The sequence below is a fragment of the Trichoderma atroviride genome, chromosome 1 (genome assembly GCF_020647795.1).
Source record: "Trichoderma atroviride chromosome 1, complete sequence".
Lineage (NCBI taxonomy): Eukaryota > Fungi > Ascomycota > Sordariomycetes > Hypocreales > Hypocreaceae > Trichoderma > Trichoderma atroviride.
In genome coordinates this window covers 3,188,704-3,205,250 of record NC_089400.1, presented here as the reverse complement: position 1 = coordinate 3,205,250, position 16,547 = coordinate 3,188,704, and the positions used below count along the sequence as shown (strand labels likewise).

Genomic DNA, 16,547 nt, shown 5'->3' with positions numbered 1-16,547 from the left:
ATACCCCTTGATAATCTGTGGGAACGACTTTGATTATATTATGTCGGCTAGACAAGTTATATGCGCGACCGTGCTATCTCGCAGAGGTGATTATGAAAAGGATATCATTTAAAAATCATTCATACCAATTTCCTCCCTCTCCGTGTTGTTCCTGCTCTCATAGTATTATGAAGCACAGTTGCTGGAAATCGACATGCGATGGAAATGGGCACAGAATGCATTGCCTATCGCATCTTTTCGGGAATCAGTATTGCCGAGATGCCGTTTCTTCAATCTTCCTCTTCACACCTATCTGGTCTTCTCCTATGTTTATCCTAGGTTCTTGTACTGATCCCAGTGATTGACATACACTGGTTTGCCATCATCTATCGGCACCGACGTAAGGTTAGCACGAGGGTCCATAGTGGTGACTTCCTGAACGGGCTCAAGCCGAGATAGTTTAGGAGTGTTTGTGCTTGGGCCTGAGACGCTCATGGCGGGCAGCTCTATCGGGGCAGCGCTGCTTCCATCCATCTCAAAGGCGCCGCTAGCTGGAGAATACGGATCTTCAGGCTTATCTGCTCGGCCTAAGGTTCGTTTTGTTAGTGAGAACAGCTGAATGACCCGTCTTTATGGGCCACTGCGAATCAAAACTTACCTCCAAACGGGGCAAAGGGATCACTGCTCCCCTGAGTGCTTGTGGTATGGGCCGACACAGGATGGGGGAAATGCTTTTCTTCGACTACATCATCCCGACCGGTGTCTTGATGGGGATCAAAATCGGCTTCGGATCTGCGTTGCTTCTTGCGACGCCGCAGCGTAAGCACTGTGACGACGATGAGGGCGATGAGGGCGACGCCGCCGACGGCGATTCCGACAATGGCCCCCGGTGAGAGTGGGCTCGCTCCCGAGTTTGCGGGAGAGGTTGCGGCGTTTCTGGCGCCTGTGGACGAAGGAAATGCTGTTCCCTCGGACGTTGGGGACGCTGATTCTGTTATTGGCGTTCCACTGGCTGCTGAGATGGGATCTGAGCTGGATGATGTGGTCACTGATGGCCGACCCGTGACAATAGTTGTGTGTCTTATTATCGTGACTATCGAGTTGTTTGGGATTGTGTGAGTGATGCCCGAGTCTGTCATCACTGCAGATTCTTTTGAAGTTGCCGTTGACCGTGGCAAGGTTGTCGGCGTGGGTGTAGCCTCATCAGTCATGGAGACGATGGGCTTTGAACTGTCGTCGCTCTTGTCGACATCTTTGGAATCTTTGGGGTCTTTGAAAGATCCAAATGTGTCAGGACAGGAACTCAGGCCACAGGGATCCACGGAGCAGCATCCCCTAAAATTGTTGGCCTCGCAGGAGTAAAACGCCGTGCCTTTCGAACAGCCGTCCTCTTCATCCGCAGCTGAAGGCCTGTTGGAAACCATGACGAACAAGAACGGAAACACGGTGGTGAAGCCTTTGTTTGGCAAATAATTTGAAAAAGAGAAAAAAGAAGGATGATTCTGCTCTCTTCTTTGGCTTCGTCTTCCCTGTTTTGCAAACAATGGCTTTAGGGCAGATGCAGAAAGCAGGTTGGTCCGCACACCAGCTGGCGGCAGCCTGCAGAAGTTGGGCTGCCGATTTTCAGAGGCTCTCGGCAGCCTCTCGGACACATTCGAGGCCCGGCGTTTGTCTGAAGCTGGAGTCAGTTTTTTTTTTTCTGCCCCCAAGCTGTCTGTGTGTGTGTGTATCACAGCGGGCAGCAGCTGCGGAGGAAGAGGTAATAAGTGGGAGTAACAGAGACCAAGAAAGGAAAATGGAGAGAAATAAATGAATTCTGATATGCTGTGATGCAAGGCTGGATACTAGATATAGTACCTACTAGTAGATAGCAGGTTGGACTGACAAATGCAGTGTACTCAAATGCTGTAATGGCAGAGATGCATGAGATTCGCACAGCCCATCAAAGGTCTCCAGAACAGCCAAGCAGATGCAGACTCGGGTTGACAAAGTTTAGAAAATGAAACGAGTAAAAAGAAAAGAAAAAACGTCGACGTCAATACAAGATCGAAAGCCCGAAGCCCAGAATAAGTGTTGGTCCTGAGTGTGCAACAACAATCACCCGCAGAGCAAACCAGAGGGGAAAAAAAAGTACAAACAACGACTGGTCGTATTATACCGGAGCAGTGCCTGAAGTGCTGTCACAGGTCTGATCCTTTTAAGAAAAATAGAAGAAGGACTCCAAATCACTCCGCGAAAATCCCCGTCTTTGCAAGTTACCACATCAGACTGATTGGGGGCCTCTGCCAGGGGTGAGCTCTCACCAAGTCGCCTCGTTTCCTGAATTATGTTCCTGTGGCGCAGTGTAACGACTGCTATATTTGCCAAACGCCTCGATAAAACGCAGCATACCTCTACATATACATACATTCATACATTCATCATACCTATTTCGAGCCATCTCCCCATCGCGCTCACCGAAATGCTACCACCCCATCCACCCACTCCCAGCATCATGAGCATCATGAGCATCGCCCCCAGCCCTAAAAAGTGCCAGGTGCATGCATTTCGGGGCATACCGCATCGACAACTCGGACCAGTTCGCGATCCCATCTCTGCGCCCTCTGCTTCATTGACCAACCTCCATGAACCTCTCTGTGTAACTGTTTTGTTGGTTGCTTCTTGACATACCCACCTAAAACTTTCCGCGACGACAAGGGGCCCAAACAATTCGGCTGCTCGCAGGTTTTTGAACGCAAGCCAGCCGAGTTATGACTGCCTCTTCTCTCTATAACTGCTGTGAAACGTCCAGCTCACGGATTCGCTTCGGCCTGTCCTTGTACTTCCTTGCTGTTGTTGGATGTATGTGTCCATTCCACGGCACATTGGTTGCTAACAGCTGTGACTAAAACCTCGCGAACACAAGAGAGGCATGTTAAAGTAGGTTCCAGAGCGTTTTGAAAAAAGAAATTTTATACATTGAAAGTTTTCTATCCAGAAGTACTATAAACACTTGTAAAATCACTAAATTATGCTGCTGCAATTGGAGAAAAACGAAAACTAAAAACTGGGCCGAGATGTGACATTATCCATTTCACAGCTTCTCTAATAGCAGCTTGCTACCCTTGTTGCCCACAGGAGCCTCCGTCTTCTTGCCCTTCTTCGCAGTCTCACTGCCTTCCGCCGCCTCCTTTGCGGCCTTTTGCTCTGCAGTGGGTTCCTCAGCCGCCTTTTGCAGCAGCTTCTTGTTCTTCTTCAGCGTCTTCTTCAGCTCGTCCGCGCTGGTAAACTCTTCGCTCTCGAGCAATGCTACCACAACGAATGAACTCGGCCCAGTAGCCCAGTCCATGATGGAGTCCTTAATGACAGGGTACAGAATATTGGAAAAGCCCAATGGCGGGTCAATCAGCTTCACCTTGCCAGCAGCCTTGTCGAATCGGCCACCTTGAATAAGAGACTTGAGCATTCGTCCACCAAAAGGTGTGTTGGCAATGTGTGGCCGGGTAGCGATCTCGTCTTCTGCTGGCTCTTGCTTCGGGCTGCCGCTGACAGACTGGGCGAGCGCTTCGAGCGCTTTCTGCTTCTCTCCGATTCCGGAAAGGAAGACATCCGCGACAAACTGGCTACCAAATGGGGAAGCTGTGAGGTCAGAAGGCGATGCCTCAATTGCGGCTATCAAGGATGGCGATATCAGCGCAGCAAGCTCTTTGCGTCTGCTCTCATCTTCCTTCTTGCTTGTGGTCTTGCGGATCTCATGAATCTCCTTAAGCACCTCCAAATCATAAGCGTGGCTGGCCGGGAACAGCGACCTGGAAAACCCTTCGAGGAGGTAGAGAAGGGTAATTCTGGCATTAGCATTGTTGGCAGCCGCCACAACATTCTGAGCCATCTCCTCCTCCTTCTCTCCCAAGAGCTCTGGGAAAATAGTTTTCGAAGTCAGCTTGGTGTCATCAATGACATCAAAGGCTGTGAGGATGACAATGTGGCCGTATTGATCTCCAGACATCAGCTGGATAGTGTCCTTGTACGCTTTTAGTAGCGTCTTGCGATCTTTGGCTGTACCGTATGCGAACAGAAGGCAGGCGAGCTTTGCACCGGAGCGCGTGAATGCAAGGTTCTTGAGCAAATCGCTGGTCTCATCGCCCTTGACCAGCTCTACAAACTCATTGAACTCCTCAGTTCCTGGCTGTGTATTTGTAAAGTATTGTAGCATGGCATCATGTAGCATCGTGAAGCCGGTCATTTTCTTTTGAACAAGTGTGTTGATGAGCTCCAACAGGCTCTTCATAACTGGTCCTCGTTTGGCTGGCTCATCTTCAAGGATTTGTTTCAAGTCGGAAGTGGCCTTGATATCCTTTGTCAATTCCTTAATGGCAAACTCTGGTCCGTACCATTCGCGTAGTAGAAGAGCCTTCTGCTCCTTTGTGGCGACCGTCCGGTAAACATCATCCAGAATCCACGAGGCTTCGGAGTGATTGATGAGCTTTCGAACTTTGCCGTAGAAGTTGGGTATAATGATATCGCGAATCTCATCGTCGTTGTGGACCAGAAGCTTTCCGATAAGGAATTTGGCATACCGTCCCTCGGCAAGTTGCGTATAGGTGCCTTGGAGCTCCAAAGCAATTTGTTTCCGCTGCTCCGGGGTGGAATATTTGATGGCTGTTTGAACTGCTCGGACTGCGTCATGCTTCAGGACAAAGTCTCGGACGCGGCCTGTGATGATGCCATATAATTCCGCCACAAGCTTCTGTCGCTCGTCTTTGGGAACCTGGGACTTGATGCGCAGTCGTTCCCAGATCTTCTTGGTTCGCTGAACTTCATCAGCGAGGGGCTTGGCAGCTTTTCGCTCTAGAGCAAGCTGTTTTTGCTTCGCATGAGACTCGCGGGAGGTTTGCTCTATTATTGTGATTCGGTAAGCATCAATGCATCATCGTCATGAATCGAAATAAAGCATACCTGATCCAGACGGCTTGCCATTCGATTTATCCTCCAATCGAGGCTTCTTGCTCTTGCCGTCAAATTTTTCTTTACCGCCTGAGACATCCTTTCTCTTATTTACGAACGCGGGGGCCTTGGTAGCCATTTTGATCGAAATATTCGCTGTTGTAATATGCAGAATTGATGTCGACTAATCGCAAGACTCAAATTCTAGCTAGACACTTTATCGTCGCTCGCTAGGATCTTTTTTTTTTTTTTTTTAAAGAATACTGCCGGGCGGTGACACCCTGATTGGCGTGGAATTGCATCTTATCTTATCTACTGATTATGTAATCGTATACATACTACAGTGCACGAGTGCCTATTCCAAACACGATGCCTTTTTTAACTGGTGATTTTAACATTAATACAGGGCTCAATTAAGAAATGCTACATCTTTTAGCACTCAAGAGGCATCAGAATATATACTACAATCGGTATTATCCTATAAATCTAAATATGCGACAGAAAGCTCAGCTCCAACTGAGCAATTCTTGGTATCATTCCTCTCGATTTTCAGTGTGCTAGAAGGAACAAAAAAGCAAAAAAATTAGAAGAAAAAGTTATCAAGAATCATCTTCAAAATTCATTTGTTTCCATGGGAAAATCTGATTAGATATTTCGTCAATATCTGCTAAAAACTCGACCCATCCGTTTTAAAAAGCCAGTCGCTACTCGCATCAATCATAAAATTGGTGATGTTGAACTCATTCGGCTGGTACTGCGGGTGGTCCATGTTTGTGTTTGCCGAAGACATGTCAGGGTTTGGTATTAAGCCTTCAGTGGCACCAGAAACATTATCCCCGCTAAATGGAATTCGTGGGACATTGAAGAAGTTGAAGACGTCCAAATACTCCAACTCATTCGGTCCCGGCGTCCTTGAGGGTGTTGCGCTTCCCAAGTGACCAAGACCCTGTGCACCATGCCGGGGCTGTCGTGATATCAAAAAATCCAAATCAAACGCCGTCCTGCGCATGTCGGCCAAAATTTTGACTGAGCTCGGCGTGACTCCGCCACCTTGTCTTTCGCTGTCTCGATGCTCGTCCAGTACTCGCTGCAGCAACCTCGAGTATCCAGCGGCTACCGGCCAATACCGCCCCATTTCGCGGAGTATATCGACAAAGAAGGAAATTTGGGGCGACAGTTTATGTTCAACAGTAGAACCATGAACCAAAAGCACTCGCGCAGCAACCCATATGGTGAAGGCAAACGGTGGACCCAGCTTAGGGAGGAAGCCGTTGTTCACGACAAAGTCGCCCAAAGCAGATATATTTTCCACAGCACCGTGACATCTCTGCGCCGCACTAAATGACGGTGTGAAGATTGCCGATCTAGTTGTTGGATAGGCTGCCGAGGAATGTAGTCGAATAACCGCTGTGTGATACGTCGCATGGAGCATGACCCAGTTGCAGTTTAGATTTCTGCTGCCTGGCTGGAAAACTTTGTTCATGTTTCCAAACTCGCCAGGTAGGGCAAAGTTCCAAGACGTCAGCTCCTTGTCAAGCTCTTTGTAACGGAGCTGCCACTTTTCTACATCAGTTAGACGACCGATGTCAACTGGTTGTTTTAGAAACTTGTGGATTTTTGACAATATTCCAAGGATCTCGATGTAGTATGCGAAAGCTCCCAGATTCTCAGGCCTCCCGACGGGATGTTGATGCGTCTCATCGTAACTTTGAGTACCCGTGACAAACCATCGCGTTTCTACTTTTTGATTCTCCATCCACAGGTCATCCCGACAGGGGAGCATTCGGTCAATCTCCGTATCGGCTAACGCAAATTCAAAGGCCGTAGCAATAGTTGCATATCTATCGAGCAAATAGATCATCCAGAACAGCCTTCTACGTGACTCCTCTTCTATAAAATCTTTCGGCTCGGGGAGAATCATGGCCCTCAGAGTGTATATCGACGAATAGTGAGGAGCCACGCTGAAGGAATTGGTCTCGACAGATAATCCCAGCTGCACTACCGACCTGGTGATGAGAGCCATTATGTTCCATCCGGGAGGGCCATTGCTGCTGCCACATATATCAAGAGCCAGGATGAGCAGCGCTAAAAGTGACTTGACGGACGAGTTTTCCATGCCGTAGAGCAATACTTTCTGCTTAGATATGCGGTGATAGTGCTGTCGCCGCTCTTCAGTAAGCCTAGGATCGCTAGAGAATCGCATCGTAGTGGCGACTATCGCATGAAGCAGGACCCTGTCTGACTCTTGGAGATCGGAGATGCCAAATAAGCTATCTAGAGTGGTTCTTCGGTGCAGAATTGGACACCAGGTGTTGATGTGCTTGAAATACAAATCCACGAGGTTGTATACGAGATTATACGGCGGGAGGTCGTCGGCGTCGGACGAGGGGAGAGCGGCACCCGATGTAGGTGTGGCTGTCGGCAGGCCGATATTTGGCTGTGTTGAAACGTTGCCGGCTGAAGGCGCTCGGCCATGGAATTCGTTGGGACCCTGCTCCGTAGAGGTGGGCGCAGGAGGGCCGTTGGTCGGCTGAGAATTGTAGAGCACATTGTTGCTCAAGTGCGAAGCCTGATGATACAGCTTTGATGAGCCCAAGGTATGGCTATTCTCGCTCTGGGTATCATGGTCGCTCGCGAGATTTTGTCGCCCAGCTTGCCCACCGGACTCGGAGTTTTCTGGGCGGAGAGACGGCAGCGGTGAAGTCTGGAGCAGTTCGGAGTGCTGCCGCAGTATCTCCTCCATCTTGTCAAGCCTCAGCTCCATTTCTCGGCTCCGATTCTCGAGGAACCTCCCAAAACCCGCCCGCAGCCCGGGAGGCTTTCGCTCCTTGTACTCGCATGTTTGTCCATGGCGCTTACACCAACCACACGAAGGCTGGCCACGGTCACATTTCACCTAGAAACAGCAGGGAAAAAGACATGTTAGGAGTTGCAAAGATAGAGAGTAGCGCAGAAATGACAGCATGTGAAGACAATGTTACCTTGCGCTGCTTGCACAATTCACATCTGCGCAAAAGTCGTCAGCATAAGTAGTGGATAGACAGACAGACAGGTAGGCAGGCAGGCTAGGACTTGAGAGCAACGTACGAGACAGAGATGGGCCTCTTGCGCTTGGCCGACTGAGTGGCCGAGTCGGGGTCAGGGTCATTGTCAATGCTCTGGTCATCACTATCGGGCTCAGCAGGCTGGCGATCGGGCACAGAGGCAGAAGACAGCGGCGATGGGCGTTTGTTATCTTCGCTACCGCTGCGCATGGCGCCTTAGCCTCGCAGCACAAGCCCGTTTCACCTCGCACAACGAACGAAGGAAGCCTTTCTCGGTGGATTGACGCTCCGACGCAGCTCCGGTGATTGGACGCGACAGCCAGCGGGGCCACGAACAGCAGACGGGCGGCGACCGGTGAGCGGCGAGCAGCGAGAGAATCCGGAGAGGGCGCACGTGTTCTCTCGGGACAAAGGCCAGCGGGAGGTTGTTGGCAGGCCGGGTCAATGATAACCTGAAAGATAGCGACGATGCGGAGCTGGGAGTTGGGCCTGTCTACCTGTCTGACTGTCTGGGAGCAGCGCAGCAGCCAGGCCGCGGCAGAGCTGGAGCTGGAGCTGGGGGCAGCTTATTGGTGGCGCCGGGGCTGACGAGAGCCGGGATCTGGCCACTGCAGCGGCTGCTACAAGGAGACCAGCGGCATCCACATGGGGAGCGGCAGCCGGCGAACTGCTGGAGAAGTGAGGAGATGGGGAGATGGGCGGTTGAAAAGAGGAAAGCCCCGTCCGGTTACTTTACAGGTACTTCAGGCGGATAGTTGACGAACGCTGGGCCGGCAGGATGCATTCAGCCAGATAATTGATGGTGTTCTTATTCCCAGATGAACGCCGGTACCTGTTTATAGCCCTATAGCCTCGGTACCTGTCCAATCTCAGAGCTTCATGCACGAAATCACTTCGCCTCTAATAAACGTAGACAGCTACTGCTATCCAGACTGATTGCCGGTAGTATTTTAGCTCGCGTTAACTAACAGCAGATCCAATGGAGTCTCTTTTGAAACTTGAGTGCTGGGGCATTTATTACCCGCCGGGATTTTCCATTCAAGCACTAACATGATGAAACCTCATGTACATCCTCAGATTTGACAATAGAGCGATCTTCGCCTATAGCAGCATTGGGTAAGCTTTGCGTTGTGTTTCTGACTCTTCCGGATAATAAAAAACCAAACAAATGACTCGAGACCCCGAATCTCGCTACCCATCACATCTCAGGGCCCTGATTCAAACATGTGAAGCTCTACACCTCAGCAAAGCGGCCTTCGGGTCATTTAGGTCCGATCCCTCAACAACAACACCCCACACGGTTGAAATGTACAGAGTTGCCCGCAGCTCGAATTGTCGCCGGGGAAGGACTCGTACAAATTAAATTTACCATCTTTCTCTTCTCTTCTTCTCCCGCTGTTCCAACCCATTCGGCCCATTTAGCCAATATCCATCATGCATAGCTCACTCTCAGTTCGGCAGTTTCCTACGATCAAAGCCATACGATCCTACGTCATTGGCGGCGTCGGTTCTGGTATGCTTTGATCCGTCCAATTATGGCCTGTTTAAGCAAAACTCGCTGACAAGTAATACTAACCGTGCCAAATAGGCGGTGATTACCACAACGTCAAGGGCGGCCACTGGTGAGTGATGCCCTCTTCGCACAGCCAGTACTCCTGGCAGCTGAGCTACCACTGTATATATTTGTACCTTGAAACTGTCAAAAACTGACTTGAATGTTCTCTTCTCTCACACAGGCTTGTCGATAGCGACATTTCTACGCCAGCTTCACAATGGTCGCAGTATCGCAAATCGCGAACCAGCTGGGGCATCAACGTCCTCGGATCATTCTTGGTCGAGATTGAGGCGTCTGATGGAACAGTGGGTTTTGCAACTGGATTCGGCGGTAAGTATTCCTGTCCAACTTGTAGCTGAACCTCTTCACAACTGAAAGTCATGATATTGCTCTACTCTTTTCAATGGTTCTAACTCATTCCATAGGTCCTCCCGCTTGCTGGCTGGTTCATCAGCACTTTGAGCGATTCTTAGTTGGGGCTGATCCACGAAATACGAACCTGCTCTTTGAGCAGATGTATCGTGCTTCCATGTTCTATGGCCGCAAGGGACTCCCTATTGCCGTCATTTCTGTCATTGACCTTGCACTTTGGGATCTGTTAGGCAAGGTCAGGAACGAGCCTGTCTATCGATTAATTGGCGGAGCTACCAAGGAGCGCCTCAACTTTTATTGCACAGGACCCGAGCCAACAGCGGCCAGAGATATGGGATTTTGGGGCGCCAAAGTGCCTCTTCCCTTTTGCCCAGAGGAAGGCCACGAGGGCCTGCGTAAAAATGTAGAGTTTTTGCGCAAGCATCGCGAGTCCGTGGGGCCGGATTTCCCCATCATGGTTGACTGTTATATGAGCCTCAACGTCTCATACACCATTGAGCTGGTCAAGGCGTGTTCCGACTTCAACATTAACTGGTGGGAAGAGTGTTTGTCTCCCGATGACACAGATGGCTTTGAGCAAATCAAGCGCGCGCATCCGACTGTCAAATTCACCACGGGTGAACACGAATACTCTCGCTACGGGTTCCGCAAACTCATCGAGGGTCGCAATCTTGACATCATTCAGCCAGATGTCATGTGGCTGGGCGGCATGACAGAGCTGCTGAAAGTGTCAGCCATGGCCGCAGCATACGATATTCCTGTGGTTCCGCATGCGAGTGGTCCTTACAGCTACCACTTTGTCATTTCGCAACCAAACACTCCATTTCAAGAATACCTCGCCAACTCTGCTGATGGCAAGAGCGTGCTGCCGGTCTTTGGCGACCTGTTCATAGACGAACCTATTCCCACCAAGGGTTATCTCCTAACGAGCGATCTGGATAAGCCTGGATTTGGTTTGACGATCAACAATGCCGCACGCTCCAAACTGATCCCCTCAAATTATCTTCTTAGCCCTCCGCCTGTGCAGCAGCCTACCTTGACACCTACCAACGGCGAGGACAAGGACAAAGTAGCCAACGGCAATGGTAACCATGCAGCAACAGCATGAACGGATGAGAGAAGAAAAAAATTGGGAGGCAAAAATTGAACAAATTAGTCTGATATCAGTTACGAGAAGAATATACTGTATGAAGCAACGAACAGCATAACATAACCACTGCAGAATTCATCACGATAGTCCATTCAAAGACAAGAAAAGAAAATTGTAAATCTCATATGCAGTAAGACAGAGATGCTCCATAAAATTGCCTTGTGCTAAAACCTGGAGAAGCTCTGGGGGATGAGTTCCAGAAAAGATCGTGACCCACCGATTCGAGGGTTGTAGCTTTCTGCGCTCACTCCCCTCGATCTGAGAGCATCGTGAAGGGTTTTTACGGTAGCCCCAGAGCGCAGCGACCCGCTATACAGCAGACCCAGAACTCACGATAGTCGCCATCCCACCGTATTGTGGGCCATCGAAACGGTGGCTGCGTAGTTGGCGCCGCAGAGGGGTTCACTCGCCCTAAAGGCTCCCGAGAGCTCGGATTGATTTCCACCGCAGGAAACGGATTTCGTGAGTTTATAGAGCCTTTGCAAGAACATCGCGATACAATAGACGAGAAAGCTTGGTTTACTGCCGGAACAAAGAAAATCAACCCGTCCTTGCACGCGCAACTAGATCAGACAACTCCAGTCCTCTCTGACTCTGCCCCGCATTGGCTCATACAAGCTGGAACGAAACAGTAGACGCCTTCTACTGGACCCTGTGGCTTCACACGGCACATTCTACGCCACTTTGGAAGATAATTTGGAAGAAGTAAATATATACGACTAGTGGTGGGCTTGTCCAACAACGCCGAGTTTCATTCTCTGGGCGTTGTTTATATCAAACTCCCGATCGTTACAGGTGTCACCACTATGCCGCTCAAGGGGCTTTTGGCGGGCAAAACCGCCATCATAACAGGCGGCACTACTGGTATCGGGCGAGCCATCTGTCTCGGGTATCTTGGCCAAGGGTGCAATGTCGTTGTCAATCACCTCGGCCTAGAAAAGGACCAGGTGCACCTAGACTCACTCATAGCCGAAGCCAGAGCCATCCTAGCAAAGGACCCTGAAGCCGGCCGTCTTGCTCATCAGGCAGGGGATGTTCGTGAAATTGAAACAGCGGCGAGGCTAGTAGCTGCTGCCGTTGAGCATTCTGGCGACGCTCGCCGTCTCGACATCTGCGTCTCCAACGCCGGAGTCTGCACCTTTGCCGACTTCCTTACCTTGTCGCCGGATCTCCTCGAAACAACGTTTAGGACAAACGTCGACGGCGCCTTTTACATTACACAAGCAGCAGCCCGGCAAATGGCACTGAATCAAAGCCCCTCGGGAGGCAGCATCATTGGCATGTCCTCCATCTCAGCGCTGGTGGGCGGAGGCTTGCAGACGCATTACACGCCAACAAAGGCCGGCGTGACGAGTCTGATGCAGAGCACGGCGGTGGCTCTGGGCAAATACGGCATCCGCTGCAACGCCTTGCTGCCCGGGACGATTCGCACGCAGCTGAACGAGGAGGATCTGGCTGATGACGCCAAGCGGAACTACATGGAGGGCAGGATCCCTCTCGGGCGAACAGGCGAGCCGGCGGATATGGCGGGTCCGGCCATCTTTTTGGCGTGCGAGGAGTTGAGCGGCTATGTGACGGGGGCACAGCTGCTGGTGGACGGTGGGCTTTTTGTCAACTTGCAATAAGTAATGATGCTGTATACGTGTGTTTGGTGTGTCTTTGGTGAGCATTTGGGGATGGCGAAAGATACGAGGGCGTTGTCAGGCTATTCAAGAGCGTGTGGTTCCATATCCCATACATGTGTTGATCTATCTACGCAAAATCTTAACAATCTCGACAGAAAAAAACCAGAAAAAGAAAGGGATGAAAAAAAAAAGAAAAGAAAAAAAAAGACGTAACGTAATAGATAACGAATAGCGAGTAACGAATCAAGGCAAGGCGTGAAAATACAGAAGCAGAAGCAGTACGGGGCACAGCTATGTCATTATGGAGCGTGGTGTTGCGAGTTCCCACCAAACCTGCTGCAGAAGCCCGCAACGGTGACAGCAAACGGTGACGGCTCACCGCGTATGCAGGCAGCGTCGCTCACTGTGCACTTTACATACTGTAGAACCTCAGAGACTTTGTAATACTGCCTTGCCTTGGCATTTACAGTGCTGACAACGCTCAGCTTGCCGCCTATTGCTCCCCTGTCCGCAGATATCCGGGTCCCAGATCCGCAGTCCCGCCTCGGACCCGACGCTGAGCACTCACAGGAGCGGTTTTGACGTCACCGTGGAACCGCCGTCCATACCTACCATCGACGCTCGTTTTGACATGTGCCGAGTACGGTGAAGGTACTCTTTGGTTGTACTTGTAGAACATCTGCTCTACCGTCTCGCCAGCACCTGAGACGCTCCCCACGCCGCAAAGTTTAATACAGATACTCCTTGTTTCGACTCCACGCGGCACCCAGAATTTCCCCAGATACTCTCGATACTTGGATGAGATAATCGAATAGTGCTTGACTCGTACAGTATACGCTCGAAGCAGCAGCTTTCACGGCCTGTTCCTTACCCTGTAAACAAGCCATCCTATTTCGAGATATCACTCAGATCTACGATGTAGGTGATCTGTTTCAATCTCTTACACCGACTTCGCTTGTCCCTTTGTTCTATTTTCCATCCGTAAAATTTTTCTCTTCTCTCTAGGCCAGTAATATGCCTTTCCCTCCCACCACGTAGTCATACAAACCAGGGATTCTCGGCGCCTCTTCACATGAGATCGCCGGTTTTACCTCACCTCAGCGCCAGTTGGCAAGCTGCCCCCTTATCGGCCACTCGTTATCATTCGCCCATAAAATGCCGCTGAATGACATGAGTGACTCCGAGGGGAGCGCCGCTTTCCAGTTAATGGCAACGCGATTGCAAATCTGCGTTCCATGTTTTCATGGCGCTTGCCACTTGGGGCGCCATTCGCTTTTGGCGGTTTCGACGTAAGTGGCAAGGATCCGCGACTAAGACAGGGCCATTGGCCATTGATTCCACGTGTAGCAATGATAAGGGCAAAAATTGAACGTTGCGCAAGAGAAGAAATAGAGTTATGATACTGCGATGAAAACGTGTAACATTGAGTGCAGCGGTTATGACGTACGCCCTTGCCTGATCCCTATAATCTTGCAAGTAGTACTCCTATCACGAATCACATCTCAAGGTGCCCGCCATTTCGCTACAGCACCACTATCCTGAGGCTCTTTGTTCCTGGGCTAGCTCCCCTTGCAAGCCTCACTTCAGACCGCAAGCCTCTTCAGCCCTCTTGAGCCTGGCTACGTAGTTGCTACGCGCGCCATCTCCACAGCGCCGTCACCTCTCGATATCGCAGCCCGCAATTTTGACGTGTGTGGAACCAGGCGGTGGATAAACAATTGGAGACATATCGCAGCATTCCACAGTTTTTGACGAAATGCGAGCGAAAAACCTGGAGAGATGGAGAGAAAATGACTCGAGGGTGCTATGGCGGGTTTCGAGTGGAACCATGTCGAAATGTCGAGACATGCTGGAGGTACTGGAGGGGTGGCAGCAAGAGGTGCGAGAAAGAGGAGGACGACATCTATAAAGAGCCCAGATACGCTCACCGTTCTGGACGGTAGAATCATCAAGCCCACAAGAACATCAGCTACTCAAAGTACCCTTTCGACTCTGCTTTGGCACTCAATACACGCCATTCCCCCCCAAAAATCACTTCGAATTCCCATCTTCTACAAAATACATCCACCACATCCTTCATCATGGCATCTCTAAGTAAGGAACAGCAGACCGAGTTCTACCAGCACGTTGCCACAGTTAAGAAGGACCTCGACATCAGAGTAGCAGATTCAGATTCGCTACCTAGCTCCCCAGAACTGGCATCGGTCAGCTCCAGAGATAGTGTCTGCAGCATCCCCACTCCCATCTCCCCTGATGATTCGGGCGCCGTTGCCGATTCTTTTGTATTTGCATTTGATATCGACGGCGTGCTCGTCCGGGGCGGCAACCCCATCCCTGAAGCCATTGAGGCCATGAGAGTCCTCGATGGAGAAAATGAGTATGGAATGAAAATGTAAGCCGATTTCTGTTGTACCCTCTTACTTCTTACCTCAACTAACATGCAACTTGCCTAGTCCTCACATCTTCCTTACCAATGGCGGCGGCAAGACTGAAGAAGAGCGTTGCCGAGATCTATCGGGCCAGCTTCAGCGAGAAGTCAAGCCCGGCCAGTTCATTTGCGGACATACCCCCATGAGGGAAATGGCCGAAAAGTATAAGACAGTTCTCGTTATTGGAGGCGAGGGCGAGAAATGCCGTCTCGTCGCCGAAGGATACGGCTTCAAAGATGTCGTCACCCCTGGAGACATCATCAAGCACAACGCTGCCACAACACCATTCCGAAAGCTGACGCCCGAAGAGCTCAAGAACTCTCGTGAGCGAGACTTTGACGACGTTGTCATCGATGCCGTCTTTGTATTCGCTGATTCTCGCGACTGGGCCGGTGACATTCAGATCATGCTCGATGTGGCCATGTCCCAAGGCGGACGGCTTGGAACCCGCAGCGAGACTTTCGACCAGGGCCCTCCATTTTACTTCTCTCACAACGATGTTGTTTGGTCTGCTGCTCACGAGCATGTCCGTCTTGGCATGGGCGCGCTCAGACGCATGTTTGAAATTACCTTTAAGGATCTCACAGAAGGCAAGGGCAAGCTGCACACTCACGCCTTTGGCAAGCCCCAGGTCTCTACCTTTGAGTTTGCTGAGCGGTTGATGCAAACGTGGCGAAGCACCGAGCATGGCATTTCCGGTCCTCCGCAGACGGTCTACTTTGTTGGCGACACGCCGGAAAGTGACATCCGCGGCACCAATGCCATCAACAATGTTGCCAAGAATGACTGGTACAGCATCTTGGTGAAGACTGGCGTATACCAAGAGGGCACAGAGCCGGCGTACAAGCCTCGCGCTACGGTGACCAACGTGCTTGATGCCGTAAATCACGGGCTCCAGCGCGAGATGCGCAAGAAGGTTACTTCATCGCTCAAGCAAAGCATGGTTGACGAGCCAAAGTATACTCAGAATGATGTGGCTGTCTTGGATGAGGACATGCTCATCTCTGTATAAGCTGTGACAGCAGACTTGAACGTTTGAAAGACATCATGGGACGGAGTATTTGGAGTTGGAAACAAAAATTGACTATACTGACTTTGATGCGACACGACTGAGATTTCTTTTCTTTTCTTTTCTTTTCTTTCTTTTCTTCTTATCTTTCACTACTTTTTCTCAAAGCGAAGCCTAGCAACTCGCTGATCACTTTTCTTCTTCTTTTCTCTTTCTCTCTATCTACTCTTTCTTTCTCTTTTCTTTCTTTTGCTACGCATTCCTTTTTAGCCAGGTAAACCTGGTGGAACCTGTTTATATACCCCAAGCGTTTTACAGAATATTGTTTAGACATCATCATAAACAAGATATTAGACATGGTCTAGATACCTAGTAGTCTTTCACATCAAAGTATAGATTACTTCATTCTTATAACTGCTGCGCAATACCGTCGTGAAATCTTCATGATCACTGCTATCCAC

General features: G+C 50.3%; 6 protein-coding genes across 7 annotated transcripts; 3 read left to right on the top strand and 3 right to left on the bottom strand.

Moving 5' to 3' along the window:
* Positions 1-309: 309 nt before the first annotated feature.
* Positions 310-1,778, bottom strand: TrAtP1_001155 (uncharacterized protein; the record flags this gene model as incomplete). Its single annotated transcript, XM_066110872.1, has 2 exons — positions 638-1,778; positions 310-566 (listed from the first exon to the last, which is right to left on the bottom strand). The coding sequence occupies exons 1-2, from the start codon at positions 1,401-1,403 to the stop codon at positions 310-312; spliced, it is 1,023 nt and encodes a 340-aa protein (XP_065966945.1). The 5' UTR covers positions 1,404-1,778.
* Positions 1,779-2,913: 1,135 nt separating this feature from the next.
* Positions 2,914-5,138, bottom strand: TrAtP1_001154 (uncharacterized protein). Its single transcript, XM_014086271.2, has 2 exons — positions 4,915-5,138; positions 2,914-4,854 (listed from the first exon to the last, which is right to left on the bottom strand). The coding sequence occupies exons 1-2, from the start codon at positions 5,039-5,041 to the stop codon at positions 3,053-3,055; spliced, it is 1,929 nt and encodes a 642-aa protein (XP_013941746.1). The 5' UTR covers positions 5,042-5,138; the 3' UTR covers positions 2,914-3,052.
* Positions 5,139-5,314: 176 nt separating this feature from the next.
* Positions 5,315-8,656, bottom strand: TrAtP1_001153 (uncharacterized protein). Of its 2 annotated transcripts, XM_066110871.1 has the most exons (3): positions 7,990-8,656; positions 7,884-7,908; positions 5,315-7,798 (listed from the first exon to the last, which is right to left on the bottom strand). In XM_066110871.1, exons 1-3 carry the CDS (start codon positions 8,154-8,156, stop codon positions 5,570-5,572), a joined length of 2,421 nt encoding a protein of 806 aa, XP_065966944.1. In that variant the 5' UTR covers positions 8,157-8,656; the 3' UTR covers positions 5,315-5,569. The 2 variants fall into 2 exon arrangements, with proteins under 2 accessions (XP_065966944.1, XP_013941747.2); XM_014086272.2 differs by having other exon boundaries at positions 5,315-7,908.
* A 590-nt stretch (positions 8,657-9,246) lies between these two features.
* Positions 9,247-11,261, top strand: TrAtP1_001152 (uncharacterized protein). The gene is made up of 4 exons (XM_014085238.2): positions 9,247-9,459; positions 9,535-9,568; positions 9,683-9,831; positions 9,927-11,261. Exons 1-4 carry the CDS (start codon positions 9,381-9,383, stop codon positions 10,979-10,981), a joined length of 1,317 nt encoding a protein of 438 aa, XP_013940713.1. The 5' UTR covers positions 9,247-9,380; the 3' UTR covers positions 10,982-11,261.
* Positions 11,262-11,829: 568 nt separating this feature from the next.
* TrAtP1_001151 (uncharacterized protein) lies at positions 11,830-12,648 on the top strand (the record flags this gene model as incomplete). Its single annotated transcript, XM_014086273.1, has 1 exon — positions 11,830-12,648. The coding sequence occupies one exon, from the start codon at positions 11,830-11,832 to the stop codon at positions 12,646-12,648; it is 819 nt and encodes a 272-aa protein (XP_013941748.1).
* Positions 12,649-13,391: 743 nt separating this feature from the next.
* TrAtP1_001150 (uncharacterized protein) lies at positions 13,392-16,498 on the top strand. Its single transcript, XM_066110870.1, has 2 exons — positions 13,392-15,040; positions 15,102-16,498. Exons 1-2 carry the CDS (start codon positions 14,730-14,732, stop codon positions 16,087-16,089), a joined length of 1,299 nt encoding a protein of 432 aa, XP_065966943.1. The 5' UTR covers positions 13,392-14,729; the 3' UTR covers positions 16,090-16,498.
* Positions 16,499-16,547: the final 49 nt, after the last annotated feature.

Bases quoted from the DNA above. Each gene is read 5' to 3' on its own strand.
- TrAtP1_001150 (XM_066110870.1), top strand. From the start codon at position 14,730: ATGGCATCTCTAAGTAAGGAACAGCAGACCGAGTTCTACCAGCACGTT. The intron at 15,041-15,101 runs GTAAGCCGATTT...CAACTTGCCTAG, and splicing joins AATGAGTATGGAATGAAAAT to TCCTCACATCTTCCTTACCA.
- TrAtP1_001153 (XM_066110871.1), bottom strand. From the start codon at position 8,156: ATGCGCAGCGGTAGCGAAGATAACAAACGCCCATCGCCGCTGTCTTCT. The intron at 7,909-7,989 runs GTACGTTGCTCT...ACTTTTGCGCAG, and splicing joins AAGAGGCCCATCTCTGTCTC to ATGTGAATTGTGCAAGCAGC. The intron at 7,799-7,883 runs GTAACATTGTCT...TGCTGTTTCTAG, and splicing joins AATTGTGCAAGCAGCGCAAG to GTGAAATGTGACCGTGGCCA.
- TrAtP1_001152 (XM_014085238.2), top strand. From the start codon at position 9,381: ATGCATAGCTCACTCTCAGTTCGGCAGTTTCCTACGATCAAAGCCATA. The intron at 9,460-9,534 runs GTATGCTTTGAT...CGTGCCAAATAG, and splicing joins CATTGGCGGCGTCGGTTCTG to GCGGTGATTACCACAACGTC. The intron at 9,569-9,682 runs GTGAGTGATGCC...TCTCTCACACAG, and splicing joins AACGTCAAGGGCGGCCACTG to GCTTGTCGATAGCGACATTT.
- TrAtP1_001154 (XM_014086271.2), bottom strand. From the start codon at position 5,041: ATGGCTACCAAGGCCCCCGCGTTCGTAAATAAGAGAAAGGATGTCTCA. The intron at 4,855-4,914 runs GTATGCTTTATT...TCACAATAATAG, and splicing joins TGGCAAGCCGTCTGGATCAG to AGCAAACCTCCCGCGAGTCT.